At 44.4% G+C, this 19394-nt stretch overlaps 1 protein-coding gene across 1 annotated transcript in view; it reads right to left on the bottom strand.

Moving 5' to 3' along the window:
* Positions 1–18743, bottom strand: part of LOC133222105 (probable cation-transporting ATPase 13A5) — a 31717-nt gene extending 12974 nt beyond the window's left edge. Inside the window, exons 1-16 of the mRNA XM_061371498.1 lie at positions 18681–18743; positions 13789–13962; positions 12925–13065; positions 12661–12731; positions 12505–12585; positions 11914–11983; positions 10763–10897; positions 8416–8488; positions 7497–7628; positions 6730–6900; positions 6355–6512; positions 5885–6073; positions 5564–5625; positions 3459–3609; positions 2059–2142; positions 815–971 (exon numbers count right to left, since the gene is read on the bottom strand). Coding sequence (XP_061227482.1) covers positions 815–971; positions 2059–2142; positions 3459–3609; positions 5564–5625; positions 5885–6073; positions 6355–6512; positions 6730–6900; positions 7497–7628; positions 8416–8488; positions 10763–10897; positions 11914–11983; positions 12505–12585; positions 12661–12731; positions 12925–13065; positions 13789–13962; positions 18681–18743 — 1912 coding nt within the window. The remainder of the gene's footprint in view (positions 1–814; positions 972–2058; positions 2143–3458; positions 3610–5563; positions 5626–5884; positions 6074–6354; positions 6513–6729; positions 6901–7496; positions 7629–8415; positions 8489–10762; positions 10898–11913; positions 11984–12504; positions 12586–12660; positions 12732–12924; positions 13066–13788; positions 13963–18680) is intronic.
* Between the last annotated feature and the right edge of the window lie 651 nt (positions 18744–19394).

The raw sequence follows: 19394 nt of genomic DNA, 5'->3' as shown, positions 1-19394 counted from the left end.
AGGTGTTGACTTGTTTGGAGGTTTATGTCATTAGATCTTAGGTGGTTCTAAACTAAATATTTTCATTGTCCCTCAAAACCATTTTAATTTGTTTTCAGGTCAGTGCCATCTGAAATAACAAACCACAGAGCCACATTAGACTGCATTTGCTTGGCATCCTTCTGAAATATTCAGTGAATGTGACCCAAGTTTCAAGTCTGTAGACAAATTTGTATACAAACCCATAATATTGTTCACATACAAAAAAGAAAAGCCTATGTTTTCTTCCAGGGAGAAGATAGAAGTCTTGGCTCAAGTGTTAATACCAGTTATCCTTAATAACAGTAATTTGCATGTCCACAGCAATTTTTCCATTACTGAGCCTTTGTGAGCTGGGTCAGTAACTCAATGCTGAATTTACAGGGCAATAAATTAGGAGGAAATTTGAGAACTTGTAGAGCACAACACACCTGCTGTGACATATGTTATTACCATGATTCTGCATATTCTCTGGGTATTTTGGTGTATCAATATTATTTATGTACTATATCTTCAGGTGATGCAAGTTAGCTAAGGCATGTACTGTGGCTGAACTTCAGGCTGTGCATCTCACTAGATGCTGGGCTGCATGAATCTCTTTACCTTACAAACAAACAGTGAAAGCTTGTTTGTAGTATCAACTAATGGCATTTAACAAGACAAAAGCTTGGTTTTGTGAAGAGTCATACACATGCAGTTGCAGTGTGGCCAGTGGGATTTCAGCCTCAACATAAACTCTGTTTTGGATTTAATCCAAATAAACAGCGTGTGAAGTCCCCCTTTCCCAATTCTGTACCAGTATCTTGTCTGCAAAAGCTGGACACTGTTTCTGGTGCTCCTTTCATGTACAGGTCATACTGTTCCTCTCCTATCTTCTGTGAAACAACAGACATTCTCTGCAGCGCTGAAGAAAATGGGAATTGATGTAGGATTGCTATTCCTTCTGTGGGAGCCTTGAAAAGGTGAGGGAAATGAAATGTTACCTGAGTCACTGATTATACAAAGCAAACCCATTCTGAATTTTAGCTCATTTGAGTCTTTCTTGCTAAGGTGACTTATTATTAATAGGAGACTGTTGTCTTCTGGCTATGGGATCAGATCACTGATTACATGTTCAGGAACCACTGTCTTAACAGCTCTGCCTTCCCAGCATACTTACAAGGAACCTCAATGTTTGTGAGGCTTTTCCCCAGCCTTTCTCTTAATAAGCACACATTAATGTAATACTCCTGCATCTACAGTCCTGGGAACTGAAATTTGAGGAGTTACAGTACATTACCATGGGAACAAAGACATCCTAGGAACAAGACTGACTTCCTTGTGCCACAGCATGGTCTTGCTGGTACTAGTAATAGAAATCACACACCTTCCATTGAGAAGAAGCTGTCTGGGTCAATTGGACTGGAAACATATGAATTTTCAACTATCAAAACACAGAGTTTCCCAAGGGGCCTTCTAAGTGAAAGGTTGAAGCAGAACACTTTAAGAGGAGGAGTAAAGCTTTGGGGTGAGGCTGATAAATCTGCTAGCAGGGTTGCATGACCATTACCAGCAGGATTTATGGACCCACATTTATGCTTCTCAATGTAATGCCTTTTCCTTACTCACATTGCTTTCTCCTGCAGATGACCTCATACTTCAGACATATTCTTCCATTTATGTGGTCTCCCTGAATTAGTTTCCAATTAAATTGATTGTGTACATTCATTTTGTCAGCAACTTTATAGAGTGAGGACTCAAGAGAAGTCTGTACCTTTAATTAGTGCAAATTGTAGAGTTGAAAATGAGGGGCATTTAGGCCCATGAAGAGCTTTAGGTGCCACTTCAGGAGTAGCATCTCCAGTTTAATCAGAATTTGCTTTTCTGGTTCTAAGCTTCCAGAAGGTCTGTTCTGGGGGAAGATGCCACACAGTACCAAGAGTGGCTGAAAGGCATTTTGCAGCTGCTAGCCATGTACATGAATAGTGCGTGTGCCAAGATTTTGCATTTGCTGCAGGTGGAAAACACAGAATATTCATTCTCAGAAAGAGTAGGACTTACACTGCTGGCCTTTGGCCCTGGTCTAACGATGCAGGTGCTGAGAGCACCAGACCCATCCTGAGTTATGCTGGAGTCTTCTACTACCTGTATAAGAAAAAATATATATTTCTGATATTTCTGGTAGTGTTTTGTTTGGGTTTGTGGTTTTTTTGTGGGATTTTTTGGTGTGTTTTTTTTTATGTTGTTGTTGTTTTCCTTCACACCTGTTAAAAGCAGGGGCAACAGCACATGGCATCACGTTTCCCTCTTACTTTTGGTATCCGGTTGTAGAAGTATTTTGTTATGATCCAACAGGTCTTCCTATCCATCATCAGTAACAGCCTCCCTACAGCCTTGTCCTTGCAGAAGCCTACATGGCCCTGAATCTTCTGACTTGATGAGAGTAAGAACCTATGTCAAATTTTGTGGTTTCTCTAAAGTTCCACATAAATTTAATGCCAAATCAATGATGAAGGAAAAGAGAAATAATTATCTAGCTGGTTTCGTCTGCCATTCTCCTGCTTTTAAAAGACTCTCACTGATGTTCTGTACAGAAACAGGGTGGTAACTTTCAGCATAGGGTGCTTTTAGCCCTCTAACTCTGTTACTTTATGTGCTGCCAAGGCTCATTCACCCTCAAAGTCCCCTTCTGCTGTCTCCACTTCCACAGGAGCGAGCACCAGTCTTGTGCCTTCCCACAGTGCTGCTGGAAGAGCTGCTATCTATTCTACTTATTGATTAATCTCTTTTGAGCAAAAGGTTGAAGGAGAAAACATGACAAAGCTGTTAATTGCAGAGACACAGAACCCCCCCAGTCAAGCACATGTAAGGGAGAGGAGCTGCCCCTTTCCTTCTCGTGCCTCCTCGCATTCTGCTCCCACTAAAGCAACTCTCCATCCCTATGGATGAACTCCAAGCCTCAATCTCTCACTTCCTCCCCAGGTCTCCAAGACTTGCTGTTCACTCAGCCGGAGGCTGCAGCCTTGGTTTCTCCATAGGGATGTCCCTTTGCTAATCAGGGATGACAGCCTTTACCATAAGGGCATAAAAACTTGCATGTGCCTTGGCTGAACTGCTCTCTCTGAAGCACATGGCAAATCAGTGGACTGATCATCTGCTTCTAGCAAGCAGCAACTAGGCTCCCCCTCTGCTTCCTTACACTCCAGTGTTTCCAAATCAAATTAAGAGAGCAAATGCAGGCACTCTCAAGGAAAGTGATTGCTGGGCTACCAAAAAGCAGCCTCAGTCCTGCACATCTGTCATGAGGTTAGTAGAAATAGCGAATTCCAGCTGTTAGGACCAGGACTGCAAAGGGGTTCCCCCCATAGGCATGTATTTGAGCATGTCTTGTGAGTAAACACCCATGGGCTGGGTTGCAGTGTCCATGCTTTGTATGTGTGCAGAGGATGCATGTCAATTACCCAGTGTGTGCCCTCAAACATTTTCAGGTCCAGTGGATCTCCCTGAATCTTCTTATCCAAAACGACCAGTGAATGACAGGTTGCCATGGCTCCACACAGAGGTCCCCAGGGCAGAGAAGTGCTGGATGGGAACTTATGGACTTTCTGAAACCTGATTGAAAGCAGAAGGTTAGTGGGACCACTTGTAAGAGGGACATGGAGACATAGGTCTTCAGCTAGTGCTTACAGGTGCTGCTCTGCTGCATTCAGTGGAGCCAAGCCCAATAACTGCAAGCAAACTATGTCCTACCCATCCTTCTGATTAACAGGTTGGATGCATTCAGGAGGCCAAAATGTACTCAGTAACTGATTGGCAGTAGTTCAACTTGACATAAAGTAATTGAGACAGTAAAACACTCAAGAGGGACTGACACAGGAATCCTGCTTGGCAATTGCTGTTTGGTAACAGACTAATCAGAGAAGACACTATCAGAGAGGAAACAACTGCAGCATGGATCTCAAAGAAGTTTGGCAATAGAACTTAGGAGAAGTTCTGTGAAGCTGCCGTATGGAAAGGGAGTGCATCTGCTTGGGCTGATACTGTGCACACACCAAGGTTGGGTAAGCACCAACAACCTCCTCTCAAACCCAGGGAGTGATGTGGGAGATTATTTTGTAAGTCAAATTAAATTCCTTTACTGTTGCCTTGTAGCATTCAGCTTAGTTGATAGCTAATCTTATGTTTTAAAATGGGACCATTTAAAAAAGAGTAATTATGCAAATAGGCTAATGAGATCAATGCAGACAGTAATAGCTCCTCCTTGTGTTTTGACAAGCCATCAGCACTGGTTCCCAGCTAGGTGCAGACTGGACATGTATGCAAAGACAGCTGTACACTTTGATACCATGGATTTTTTTATTCTGTGAATTTATTCTTATATATGGATCTAGTTTTGTTCTGCTGATTATGTGAGCAGATACCACCTGCAAGGCTGCATTGGTGGAAATCATTCTGGCACTGCTATGAGCTGTCTGCCTTTTAGTGGGCTCCAAGCCTTTTCAGTGTGCCCCTGTGCGCGTGGCCTCGCTGATGCACTCTGATGCACAGAGGCCCACAGAGAGATTGTACTATGTGTGTGAGCTTTGGTTCTACTGGGAAACCTTCACTGGTTGACACTTCCTAATTTCTTCTCATTACTTTGCATCAGATAATAAGTTTCTCTCTGTCCTTTGCTGAAGTATTGGCAGTGTGATTTTTTTCCTCTCGCAAAGAATTAGTTTTTTTCATTCATTATGTCATGATTATCTCTGTGGTGTTGAACTGATGCATTAACAACTATTAATAAAACCTGGGAGCTGATATGAGGTGTATGATTTATCCTGGCCCCTGCAAAGTTTAATATATTGAGTTTGGCATAACATGCACTGCAGAGCTGAAGTCTGTTATTTTATTACAGTAATATGAATTAAATAGTATAATTCTGGGTACATTTGAGTTTAATCACAGAATCCTAGAATAATTAGGGTTGGAAAGGATCTTAAGATCATCTAGTTCCAGCCCCCAGTGTTTACATAGTGGTTAATTCTATTCATTGAGGATTTCAGTGATGTTTAGGCTTGGAACTGAGATAGAACCTGCCATGTATTTGGATTTTTTTTTTTTCCATGGCATTTACAGAAGGTAAGTGAGATTTGACAGGCGCCAAAGTCAGCAACACTCAATTTCATCACTATTTCTTAACTTTTAAATGATGAAAGGTTTCTTGACTAGAATAAGAGTATTTATTGAACTGTGCTGAGAATGACATAATTGAAAAGCTCTGTGCATATTCTCCAAATCCCCTCAGAGTAATTAAAAGCACTCATGCTGCTGCTGTCTTCTGTTTGCCTTGAATTAGTAGCAACCTTTATGGCTATGACTGCCACAGCAGCACCCAGATGCCCTCCTCAGAGGGAAGGGGCTGAGCAGGGGGCAAGGACACCCACTGCACTCTGCCTCCCCAAATGGACGTGAACATCTCTTGCTGCCTTCCTGTATCCTATGCAACTGCCTCCCTCCTAATTAGACATTTGGGCAGTGCATTCACACTGGAGATTAGTTCTTTCTAAATGAAATCCTTCCTTACCGGCTTCCCTCAGAAGGGATGATGCCCCACAGGTCCAGTCCATCTTCTGTCAGGGTGCCTGTCTAAAGTTAAATAAATATCTAGTTACCTTGATATTGCTGCCCACCCTTCATTCCTCCTGCATGTTCCCAGAGGTCCTTCCCCAGCCCCCAGCAAGGTAAGGAAAGCCTCCTGCTCACAGTGTGACCCTGCTGCATGGGCACCTTTAGAAGATTTCTCCCTGGGGTTAGATATGGGTAAATGAGCTGGGGAAAAGAGACAATAAAATCCCATGTTCCTAGCAGCCACAAGCATCTTTCAGTGCCCCAGGAAGTGCCTCACTTTGTCAAAGCAAACAAGGTTGATCTGCCCGCAGATATTAATCCTCTGTGGGCTAATGCAGAAAATCTTCTTCTTCTTCAGCCTCCTTTGAGCATAAACAGTGCCTGTTGTCAAGGCGGTGGGGATAGCAGGAGGCACAGCCACAGTGAGGAGGAGGAGGGCCATAGCCACCACATCTGCTGCTGGCTTCTGCAAACAGGAAGAACAACAGTGGCAAGGGGGTGGGAACAGCCTCCCTGCCTTGTTACCGCCACTCTCAGGGGGTCCGACCCTCCTGCCCAGGAGCAATATAACCCACACTTTGCCCCTGGAGATGACAGATTGATTCTGCTTTGTTCTGTCTGTCCCTCCTCCCCCAATTTCTGGTACCTGAAAACTGAATTACAGAAGTGGAACAGTATTCCAAGGACCTTGAGTGACCAAGGGCTCAGAGCTGTGGCCTGCAGCACAGAGGCATCCCTTGTAATTACCTTGTGGGACACGAACACACACACAGTGTAGATAAGTCCAAACAGACCAATAACAGACAGGCCTATGATGAACTTGAAGGCATCTCTGTAGAGTTTGAAGTTCACTGGTTTGGGGTAGAGGATGGATCTCACCAGGTTACCTTTAGCTGTATTGAACCCTGTGTGAAAACATGTGCCATTGCGTATGTGACATAGCTTTGTATGTACCGTATTAGTGAAATAACATTGCATAAGCTTTTGCCATCAAGTGGCAACAAGCACTTCCCAGGACACCAGACTTGTGCTGGACTTGAGCTAGAAAGAGGAGCCAGCTCTCTTACCAGGCTCTGGGGCTGCCACTTCCCTCTGCTGGTTAGCAAACAATAAAAGAAATACCGGTTTGGAGCACGACGGCTTTCACTGGCCCTTTGCCTGATGGCTTTGTTTGTATGACTTCTGTCCCACAGAAGAGGACGTGTCTCCGGTAGTCTTCCATGCTATGGATTTTCCAGGGCATTGGACTCTCCGTGAGGGGCAAGGGGGTTTTAGTAACCGGAATGCTTTCACCTAACAACAACAGCATGTAGCTTCACTTAAAGGGGATTTAAAAGTCTGTCAGATTCTGCATGTTAGAAAGTGACAGTTAGGTGTTCACCTGACTAATTAGCTAGCTTGTGTACTTACACAAGTGGATTTATGGTGACAGCCACTACAGTTTTCAAGAGTACATCACATGGTTTCTCTGAGCATTTTGTATCAAGGAGCTTGGGTTAAATTTTGCCCCTAAATCAAGTTCATGCCTAGTAGTGCCTTGATGTTTATGTGTAACACTAATCTCTGTATTCATATATTGCATGCATCAACACAACTGTTTCAAGATCAGAATGCAAAAAAAAAAAAAAAATCACAGTATTTGAGTATTTTCACTTTTTGCTCCTGACAGTATATTAATATTACTTGTTTTTAATGTGGATAAGAAATGCATAATACAAAACAGCAGACAATTGCCCAAGACAAACATGAATTATTCAAGCCACAGTTTTTCCACCTCCTGATGCAAAATACTCTAATAAATAGTAAACAATTTGATGTCAGAACAGATAGAGACATCTCTCTGACAGAACCTGCACAAAGCCTTAGCATTTCTAACTCCAATACTGCACCTGTGAGCATCCCTTCGTTCACAATGCAGCTTCCATCAATCAGGACAGCATCACATGGGAGAGCAAGCTTTTTTCCGTCTAAAAGAAACATGTCTCCAGGGACTAAGTAACAAGACTTTGTCTCTTTGCAACCTGTAGAAGAATACAAAAATTAACCTCACTTGTGCACAAGTTCTGGGCAATTAAAAAAAGTCTCAAGGCACACACATCATCACTAAACTTCTACATTACATGATTTAAGGCTAATGCTCCATAGAAACAACCCTGGCTGAAAAGAAACAGTGCAAACATCAGCCCTTGTCTAGAAGTGGATGTCGTCAGTTTCATTTGCTTAGTGTCCATAAAACACAGACCAAGAAAACCTATCCAAGGTCTTTACATCCCCCATCACCCTAGGAATTGCCTATCTCAATATATTTAGGAGGCAAACCAGCTACAGCACGTATTTTATGGGCAAGGAACTGACACACAGGAAACTGCATACCTCAGTAGGAGCCGTATTACCTAGACTCCTTGAAACTCCCTCACAAGCTATTTGGCAAGACTGTGAAAGCAGTCTATAGCAGAGTGGGGAAGCAGATCTCAGAAGGCCAGAGTTGTTACTTAGTTGCTTGTTTGTGAATTTACATTTTCCCAGCTGTGCTTGACTCTTAACACAAATTACTAGGTCCACCTGTATCATTACAGCTGTGGAAGATACATATGATAATGATATAGATGCATCGTTACTGCACCACATAGGCTGTGCCCACACTTCTCTTTGCCCTTCCTGTGTCACCTCCCTCTGCCACATTCTCACTGCAGCTCGCCCTTCGTGTTTCAGCAGTAGAAATCAACAGGAGCTGTGCAATTCCAGATACATTTCAACACATTACTTAATTACACCGTTGGTGAGGAAAACGGGATGCGGATGACTCACCTTCACTCTTCGTACAGACAGTAACCTCGACTTCGTTATGCTCCTCAACGAGCTGATGCAGCTTGGTAGACTGCTGTTGATGGGAAAGCAATTGCAGTGTTGAAACACCAATACTCAAGTGAAACAGTAGGTTACAATTCAGTGACCATGTTAATATCACAGAAACTGAACCCTGGTGAGTTATCCAGGGGAGGTTTCATATTGCTTGTTAGAAGTCAGGATGTGAATTTATCAAGTTAACATAGAACCTGCTGCTATGGGACCTAATTTTCTGTTTGCTTCGTCCATGATGCTCTATCTCCCTTGACCTTCAAGGGGCTATTCCTGCTTTGTGTCAGAGTACATCTCCTTAGCTGCAACACTGCTATCTGCAGTCCCTCAGTAGAGGGTTCCTTTCTGCTCAGCAGTTTTGTCCTTGCAATCAACAGGACAACCAAGTTCTAAAGGCTATTTGTAAAAAATTGACATTGCAAGAAAAAACAGAAATTCTAATTTAGCTGGGTGTCTGTGCTTTGTCAGTTTTTGCAATCCAATTTAGACAATCACATATCCTGAGATAATGAAGTCAACTGTCATTGCAAAGCCATTAGAGAGAATGTCTCATCTTGATTTAAACGTTGCAATTGCAAAACACTAATCCCCAAGTGTGGATTTCTTCATTAGCATTGTTAATGTGAAGATGTTAAGCCAGTTTGAAGAATATCCGGAGGCTCCAAACACTGTGACTTGTCCTGCCAAAATTACCAGTTGCATGACGAAACTGGCCTTGGCAAAGAAAGCTGAATTGACTTTATCTGTTCTTTATGCTCTGCAATACCAGGAGGGACACCGATATTTTAAGGACAAAGGTGTGCTCAAAGAGATCTGAGTGCTTGTTCAACATGGGAGTGCTAGTCATCCTCTGATATTAGTCAGAGATACAAAAATGTGATGCGCAGCCAACACACCTGTGATGGCAAAATCCCAACTATTCACAAAGCCCTTGCTGAGATCAGTGCGAGGCAGCAATAAAAGCTTGCCCTTGGCAGGGCAAAAGGTGCACAGGAGTGCCGTGTCAGCACAGCACACTGGAGAGTGCCTACTGCCCAAAGTCCCACGAGTGCAGTGGCCTGGGACCTATGCAGGGAACATGCTGTGTGCCTCCACCAGTCCAGGGAAAAGAAGAGTCAATTCAAACAAAAGCCAGCTCCTGGAAGGTCAAGTTATTGCTTCCTCCTGCGTGGCATTTCACAGGGAAGTTTGCTATACCACTTTCTCAAGGAACCTTTTAAATGGGTGAATCTTGCCCTTGCCCAGTAAATCTGTGTGGAAACAATGAATTTTAGCAGTGGATTTTGATGCAGTGTGAGTTGTGCCTGGCTCTGAAGTAGCACACGACCATGACACTCAGGTCAGTGCACCACAGGGCTGCCATCCATTCACCCCTGCCACCACCTCTAGTCACATCACATTGTCTGCAGGAACTGTAATTCTCAATGCTGCCCTCTAACCCTCATATTGTTCCTGAAGATGGATAAAACACTTAGCAGGACTTAGGAACCCCAGTTCATTTTTGCTTTTAAATCTTAACAATACAGAGGAATGTGATAACCTAACATCCAGACCCAAGAGTATTGCCTGCCAGGCTCCTTTTCCTACTGCTCTTTTCCATTCTTTCATTCACATAGGATTACAAAAGAGAAACTTTCTCCATGTGATTTTGCCTTTCCTGTGTATTTAAAGTGGGTCCAGAGATTAAGGAAATGTCCTCCGAATTCCCAGTGAGAGTGTTCTGTGATTCCAGCAGAAATCACCAGGAATCTCACCTGGCTGCATGAAGATACTCAATGGCAGGCAAACATTGCATAAGGCTCATTTCAATCTATTTGCCTTTGCCATAGAGGCTGAATCAGGTATATCACAGGCGAGTGCTTTAGGTCAAAAAGTGAATGAGCTGAGACTGTTAGAAAATTCTTGCAAGCAGCTCTATCCATGATAGAAGTGTTGAACAAATCTGAGGGATAGTCGTGTTTCTTTTTGCTGTTAAGACCTTTTCTTTAGGAAAGCTTAAGAGGGATGAATCCTCCTGAAATTACAGTAGGAACCAGACTCATGGATACAGTCCACCTTCATAAAGTCTTACAAACCCCAGGCATCAGACTTCAATCTTTAATTTTTGGGAAGTTCAAGATGCCCAGGTACAGTCTTTTTAACTTTTCTATAGCAATAAATTTGTAGTGATACAGCAGAATGCACAGCAATAAAACCTAAGAAGAAAGAGTACATAAGTAGCCGGTTGTGTCTGTGATAGATGGAACTACTAGCAAAGTGCAGGCTGGGGAGCTGGCAGGCTGCATGGCAGACTCACCTGTCTGAGGTCATACACAGTTAAGCCAATGGAAATGATAGTCAGAATTATGATGGCCACTGAATATTCAATGTAACCTTGGCTCAGCCACAGTGTGAGGGTGAAGGCTTGGAAAACATAGAAGGGGTTTAAAATCTGCAAATACAAACATAATGCACGTCAGGGGACGGACTTAACACATCAGGAGAGATCGAGTGTGGCAGTAGGTGAGAACACTTCATTACAGTGTCCAAGAGTATTAAACAGCAATTTAAAAGATTATTTTGCCATCCCAAAGCAGCATTCTTTCATGGCTCTTTTAGAACATTAATAGCCCCCAGCTTTGAACTTACCAGCTTACACGTAGTTTGTGGTGTTTGTAATTAAAAGCTGTTGTTAACCAGTTACTATGCAGCAACAACTATGCTGGCAACTTGAAGTCAGACTTAAGTGACTTTAAGTTGGTTGGTTTCCCACCACAGCTACCTAACAAACATGACCTTAACATTTCTGATTCTAAGCAACAGCTACACAGAAAGCACTACCCAAATGTGGGGGAAAAAGTCTTTAATACTTTGTGATTTATAAACATCACTGTGACTATGGCATTTATTTGAAAAATAAAAATTCTAAAGATCTAATGGTCTGTGGGGCCACCAGTAATCAGTCTTAGACTGCAGCTAAAATGAAGGCTTGATTTCCTCATACTTCTATACTTTTAGTTACTCTATATTATGTCAACCTTATGGTACCAGTCATTATTCACTTTAATGTGCTATGCTGAAACAGCCCACAAAAGCCCCACTGAAGTCTGAGAATATAATTTTGGTTATTGTAAGGGAAACATTTAGTGTTATAAGTATGCAGCACCAGTCGTCCTCTTAACTTCACATTTTTTTCCTGCCTGGACAAGTTCCTGTGTGATGTACTCTAGGTTACCCTGCTCTTGCAGGGGGGTTGGACCAGATGATCTCTCGAGGTCCCTTCCAACCCTTGGGATTCTGTGATTCTGTGATTCTAGGAATGTGTGCTAATAGCTAAAAAGGAGGTTCACCAACTTTCCTCCATGGCTTATACTTATGAAGCATCAATCACCCCATCCCAGAGTGCCCAGGTGAAGTCTTCAAAAAACTTCATACCTGTCCCAACAAGTGCTAGTCTGACTTACTGACCTCTTTAAAAAGTAACTTCCAAATAGGACGAATTTCAACTTCAATGGCATTAGGTCCACACACCGCCTGCCTGTAGGAAGGTATAGAAGAGTTCCCCATGTTAGAGCTTAGTCATGTCAGGTAAGACTTCATGTGGAAAATTCTGCATCCAGGTAACATTAACACTTATCTAAAAATTAAAGTTGTGGGGGCATCATATGGCTGAGCAGGACAAATAAATCTGTCAGGAGTCTATTGTATCCAAGAGGCAGAATTTTACTGTTTCCTTGCTGAAAAGATCATCAGTTTGATGTTCAACCCTATGATGAGTTTTCTGGAGGGCTTTTAAGGAGATGATGGCAAAGGAAGCTTTTAAAGTGCCTTTAGCCCCAGCTGGAACTCGTGCTGTTTTTGCCAGACTTAACTCTGGCAACACTCAGAACAGAATAAGTGTAAGAAAGTGTGAGGGATGATGATTTTGCACCTTTTCACATGTTTGCACTGCGCTACTACTAAGGTGAGTAGCAAGAAGCTCACATGAATTTGAAAGGAAGAATTATTAGTTCACACTGTCATGATTAGCCCATACATCTACTCATGTGTAGAACATACCTGATGTTCTGTTCTTCCCTTGTCAGGCCGGCTCCAAACTTGCAGTGTATGCTGTGACATGTGTTGCTGTCTTCTAGTGATCTAGGGTAACAGAAGAAAGCTCAGACAAGGGAGCTCCTACCACAAAGGCTTTTGTAACAGATTGTTGACACTCACCCAACTTTCTTGAACTCTTTTACAGAAAAGTCCCAAATATAACGGATTTTCTGCACCTGGATACATCTCATCTGCAAGACCAAATTGCAAAAATACCTTTTGCCACTCAAGGGAAAACCACTTCACTGTTACAGAAATGCTTCCCTATGTTTTAGAGTTTGTGGGAAGATGCTGATAGAGCACCCCTGGGAGCCTCCATGTGCCTTGACTCCCATTTTCACCCACCATCTCCCTGCCATCTTCTTCATTTTATACATGACTTACCTTTAACTTCATTACAGCTCTGTTTATGACCGAATCTGTGTCAGCTACAAGAGGACTTTGTGTATTACTACCAACACGTAGTGCCAACGTAGACAAATCAATCCAGGTTACCTTCTTCCAGGTGTATCTCTGGAACTCATCCTAGAGAAATCAAACATAGCTCAGTGACAAGTCCAAAATGCTGCCTGTGATCACATTTCCTGGTGCTGGGAAGTATATATGAGATTCCCAGAGAATGCATACAGATACGTTAGAACTAATTGTTCTTTAATCAGTTTATCCTAATGTAATTAGTTATAATGAGCAATAGATTACTCATTTAGTGGTTTGAGTTCCATTCAACCACTATTGGTTATTTTAGGAGTATCAGTGCAATGTTGAGCATTAATTGTCTTCAGCATTTGCTCTGCTAGAATTGGGTTGGGGTTTAATCTACAGTCATGGAAACTTACTAATGCCTGAAATCCAGCTGTCCAAAACCTATTACTTCAGCATTACCCAATAACTTTAAAACAGAAAGGTTACTAACAGGCACAACTTCTGAAGATGACTCCTCTGCTGAAGGCAGTTGGCCACATCTCATGCACATAAAGGGAGGAACAGGCAGAGCTGTTTTATGGAACATGCTATCAGCAGAAGGCAGCTTATGGAGCCTGTGGATGGGCAGCTGCAATGCGGTGTGCAAAATACTTCTGCACAGTATTTCAAACTCTGAAAATAAAAATGGAAGCTTGACCGATCCCTGCTGCTTCACTTGAAAAAGTGGTGTTATTAACCTGCTACATGACACAGACAGACAGGTTGCCTTCTCTGTGAAAACAATAGGTTCTGCAAAGTAACAGTGAGATAGGAGGTTTCACCTACTGTTGTTCTGAGCAGAACAACATCTGCTTCTTCCAAGCTGCAGCGGATGCAGTTTGCCCACACATGCCACTCTGTCTTCCAGTAAAACAGCAGCAGCAGAGCCCCACAGGACAAGATGTATCCAGCAATGCACAAGGCCCTCCTCCAGACTTGGGTTTTGTAGCCAAATATCTCCTGTACCGCAAAAAGAAAGCATTCTTTGTTAACAAGTTTGACCTTGGTGTTTGTTCATCAGGAAACCCAAGCTTATTGAAAAGAGAGGCTGGTGGCTGAAGCCCTCCCTCATAACCGTTCAAAGTTATTTTTTAGAAATTAGAGCTTGCTGATTGATAAAACATAGTTATGAATACATCAGAGCTGCTAAAAGGATGCTGCTGCTGGTAGGAGTTTTCTCACATCAGTTCTCCCAGGATTAATGAAGAATTAACTCCAGTCTGGTGCTATTACCATAAAGACTGGAGCTAACTGTTCATGGTAACAATTCTTTAACTGCAGTGCTAGTGCCAAACCACCTTCCTGCCACTGAGGAGGATGTCTCCATTTGAACTTAGTGCTGACTGCTGAAATGCACCCTGCAACAGTGGCACAGAACCTGCCTCAGGGAAAGAAAACTGCCAGAACCTGAGCAGTTCCTTTCAGGTACCAGACCTACCGGTGTGTTATCTTCCACCACATATACCTTATCTTGAAAACCAATATGGAAGGGCTCTTTTTGCTCTGTACACTCTCTTCCTCTAACTTCCCCTCCAGGTCACCTATCATCTTCCTACTTGCCCTTTCATTCTAATAACCCAGTAATCATCTGCTCAGCAATGCACCATTGTCTGTGAAAATCAAGTCCACAGCTTCAGTTTTTCCCTTTGAGAAACCCTGTGGATTTTTGCACCCTTTGGTTTGCCTTAAATCTCCTCATGAGGCTAGCAGTAACTTGAATGCCTAAAGCATAACTATATCCTTGTCTACATGTTAGGTGCTTTCCTGGACCTCTCAGTACTCTGCAGGATATGAAGGAAATGGGGAGATGTTCCATCCACAGATGATGGCTCACAGCACCCAGGGGTGCCAACACTTTGGACAGGGACCTGTTGGAGCCAGTCCAGAGGAAGGCCACAGAATGATCAAAGGGCTGGAGCACCTCTCCTACAGAGACAGGCTGAGAGCTGCTGTTCAGCGTGGAGAAGGGAAGGCTCCGGGGAGACCTTAGAGCAGCTTCCAATGCCTAAAAGGGGCAAGAAATCCAGAGAGGGACTTTTTACAAAGGTATGTAGGGATAGGACAAGGGGCAATGGCTTAAACTGACAGAAGGTAGATTAAGATTAGATGTAAAGAAGTTCTTCACTCTGAGGGTGCTGAGGCACTGGCACAGGTTGCCCAGAGCAGTTCTGGATGCCCCATCCCTGGAAGTGTTCAAGGCCAGGTTGGACGGGGCTTTGAACAACCTGGTCTAGTGGAAGGTGTCCCTGCCCATGGCATGGGGCTGGAACTGGATGATCTTCAAGGTCCCTTCCAGCCCAAACCATTCTGTGATTCTTTCACCCCCATCCAGCCTGGCCAGAGCTCTCACAGCACTGAGACAGGTGACCTGGTAGGTGCCACCCTGGCCCTGCAACCCTACACCCACTGCCTCAGTAGCCATGCAAGTGTCCTTTTCTGCTTCCCTATTGGCACCAAGGCGTGAACCCTGCAGCCTCCACCACAGGGTTTGCTTTGTGCCAACTATACTATGGCAGATTATATAAAAGTTTATTTGGAGGAAGAATTTTGTTTTAAGACTGAAATGAAAACAGAGAAAAAATATATTTATTTTGTTTGTTGCATCCCCTGCTGGGGAGGAGGGGGGAAATCCCAACAAACACAAACCCACACAAAACCCCCCAAACAAAACCCCCCCACACACGGGGGGGGGGGGGGGGTCGTGAGGGGAAAGATTGCCCAGCTCCAGACAATCCCTGTGACTTCATCCTAAGGCTGATGATGAGGGCAGGAGCACACCTGTGCTCAGGAGCAGTGGTATTGCAGGTAAATGGCTGTGATGCTGCCCTGCTGGTGCCTGGCCCATTACCCTTTCACCGGCAGACCTGCTGCCAGCCACCCACTGCTCCTGGGTGCTGCAGGACAGGCCCGTGCAAGGACCAATCTTGTGCCATCACCGAGGTGGACGCCTAACCCCGACCACACATAACAATTGCCCTCCCACCAGGCAGTGCGTGCATGAGGTACCCGCCCCTGGGCAGCCATGAAGTGACCCCTCAAATGTAGTCAGAGGTAGTAAGTAAAAGGAAATGTTCTTGTACATCTACTTGTGATTCCACTGAATGATTTTGTATAATAGCTTGCCTATTAAAGCCCACAATGTAGTGAAATAGTATAACCTATTCACATGGCTTATTGTACTTGAGAGGAGGAGGGGAGGAAATGGTGTTTTAAATTCTAACAAAAGAATAAAAATGAGTAAGTCCCACATCTGAAACGTACATCAGTGAAATACCAGAAGGATGATCAGTGCTTAACAGAATACTTTGCAACAAAGCAGAACTCCTTGGAGAGGACTTGCACAAACAATTGTGCTGGTGCAACTGCAAATATAATTTTGAAGTGATTTCAAAGCAGTGAAGTAAGAGCCTATTTAGGTTTAACAGAACAATTATCTTGATTTATTTGAGCTCTGATCATAATCAGCATAAACCAAGCTGAAATCAATGCAGCTCAACTGAAGTAAATATGATCATGCAACTTTTACATGGTTAGCAAAATCCATTTCAAACCAGCTCTGTAGCTCTGTATGCAGCCTGGCTGTATACAAAATATTATTCCTTCAGAGGTTACTGAAGTTTTAAATCAATAACTACAGATAGCGTTTCCAGGCTGAGGGGGTAAGCCACAGAGTCCACAACTAAACAAATTCAAGGAGATTTTCATTTGCTTGCCTTTTCATTGCAGGATTTTTATAAATACACTCCAAATGGAGGCCTGGAAAACAAGGAGCCTAATATGGGGCTAGCTGAAATGACAGGAGGTATGTGGGACAACAACCCCACAGGATCACTCCACAGGGAGTGGGAGAGGATCAAATCAAAAGCAAAACGTGGAGGGAAGGCTGGAGAAGAACTGTGTTATGAGGGCTGGGTGTGTGCAAGCGTGGGTCAGCTTCACCCAGAAAGAGCATCTGGGGATTTCTAGCAGGGAACACGGGCTGTTGCCAAAACGTGGGGCTCTAGCACACAACAACTAACTGATGAACCTGAAAATGCATTATGTATGTTGGAAGATAATAGAAGTGCACTGTACATGTCTAAAAGGGGTGGTTTAAACAAATAGAGCGGTGTGGTCAGCTCCTGACATCTGTGGTGCTGGGCAGGTCGCCCTTTGCAGATGCTGAAAGACCCCAGCACAGCCAGGACATTCCAGGTCCTCGCTGCTGTGCCAGTTCAGGGCTGGGCAGCAGCCGAAGCTCCCTGGGGCAAACAGATGGTCTTCCCTGATGAAGTTAGTCACATACGTCTGCAGCAGGTGGCCATTCAACTGGATCACTGTGCACCGGCAAGGTACAAAGGCAGCCTGTGGCAGTGCACAGCGTGTTCTCAGAGAATATACACTGGGCATTCACACAGTGCTTAGGAGGAAGCACTGAAGGCCAGAGCTGAGGGAACTCACTTCACAGCTGATTTACCCCACTGAGCCTGCCTGCAGTGAGAGGAGCTTTCCAAGAAGTGCAGTACCTGGAAGCAAGGCTGCTCCAGCAAACAGGACCACAGGAAGGTGTATCATAAAAACCAGCACTCATCCTGATGCAGACATCCCTGAACAAGGCAGGCTGCATCAGCAGCACCCAGGGCAGAGCTGGTGCCCTCCTCTGCCTGCAGGGTTTTCAGCCACAGATTGGATAAGGGAAGAGAGGCATCTCCTGGAAGCACGGGCAGCCCACATGGGGTGCACAAGGCTCCCAGTCTAAAGGCTGCATGTGGCAACAGTGCAACTCTTCTCATCCATCCTCATCAGAGATCTATGCTTCTTATGCAAGTAGAGGCAGGCACTAAGGGCCATATCCACATGCCAGTTAGTGACCCCCGACAAACACTATCAGTAGCAACAAGCATGACACAGGTGACTCCTTACCTGTTTCCCACAGGTGTTTTTGCCCTGTGTGCTTGATCCAGGCTGCTGCAACTGCCCTAAATTCCCTAGTCTAAAACAAGTTTACATAAAAAAACAGTCCCAGCAGAAATTTACTGAAGGCAACCAGGAAAGCTAAAGCCCCAGTGCTATTAGTAGCCCTGGAAACATTCCTGATACAGAGGTGCAGGTGTGCTCTCCAGGGCAGGATCTCTCCCAACTGTGCATGCCCTGAGCACCTTCATCCCCATGAAGGAATCTGGGTGAACAGTGGTACTGGAGATCATAGAATCAATAGAATGGTTTGGGTTGGAAAGGACCTTAAGATCACCTAGTTCCGATCCCCTGCTATGGGCAGGGAGGCTTCACACTAGACAGTGTCACTCAAGGCTTTGCTTGCAGAGGACAGAGACTCTTATTCTGGGGCAGTGTGCTGCTGGATTTCCAGTACATACAGCACATATATATCTCCAGCATATAGAGTGACAAGACTTCACCTCTGCAGAGGCATCTACTTCTGTGCCCAGCCCATGCACTGGAAATATCTGTGTTCCAGTTGTTCCTTGCACAGAAAGCAGAAGAAAGTCTTATTCCCACCCTCACCAGACTCTTGTGTAATCACTCCATAGCAGGTAGAGTTTCCAGTTCACTGTGTTTGCAAAGCCCTCAGAGTGGCCCTTCCAGGCAGCTGTTTATAATCAACAGGCACATCCAAAATGGGCACGTGGGAAAAGACGCGCAAAAGGAAACTAAACTCAGCACAGATCCCCACTTCTTACCAGCTCATTTTCTTCATCCTTGTTGAGGAGTGCATAATGATCCTTCCACAGCTTTTCCCCCATCTTACCACGCTGTTTGTAGTGCTGGATGTCCTTGTTGGTGGGGTTAAGCAACGCTGAACACAACTACTGTCTAAAACTCAGGCCAGTTTTGAAGCCACTCTCACCATGGTCCTGTCTGCTACCTTTAAAAGTACTACAGCGTACATGCTTCTTATAAGGCTGCCAGCAGAAGGAGAAAGATCCGCCCTCACATGTAAAGCCCTTAAATACCTGGCTTATGCAAGACGTGTTTCTCTGCTTCCTGGGTTTGCTGAGTTCGCCCTGGTGGCAGAGGAAGGAGGGCAGCTGTGGTTGTGTGTCAGGGAGATGGCTCGGAGGGAAATCGAGGCATGTGGCAAGGAGAAGGGTGGGAGAGTGCTGCAGCCCCATGCAGAGCTGACCCCAGAGCAGCCACCTAAGTGCTTGGAACCACCTACAGTGTGTCAAGAGAGAAGCATCTGCCCTGGGGACATCACAGTGTCCAGGCCTGGGCTTGGTTTCAGTGCAGTGGAGGTGCACACTGGAGCAGTGGTTTTCAGGTGTGGATCCAGTCTGATCTTCCCCACTATCTCTGGGCACCACTCAAACACGAGCTTTAGTTCAAATTCTGCCTGGGTTACAAGGGAGTAGCAATGGGGCTGGATCACTCCTTTGGAAAAGCCCAGCTGGGTG

This window comes from Neopsephotus bourkii, unplaced genomic scaffold, assembly GCF_033783945.1.
Source record: "Neopsephotus bourkii isolate Nb327-2 ecotype Australia unplaced genomic scaffold, CSIRO-AGI_Nbou_v1 NB_1574, whole genome shotgun sequence".
NCBI classification, from domain to species: Eukaryota; Metazoa; Chordata; class Aves; order Psittaciformes; family Psittacidae; genus Neopsephotus; species Neopsephotus bourkii.
The sequence above is the reverse complement of the archived record's forward strand: the minus strand, read 5'-3'. Positions and strand labels throughout refer to the sequence as shown.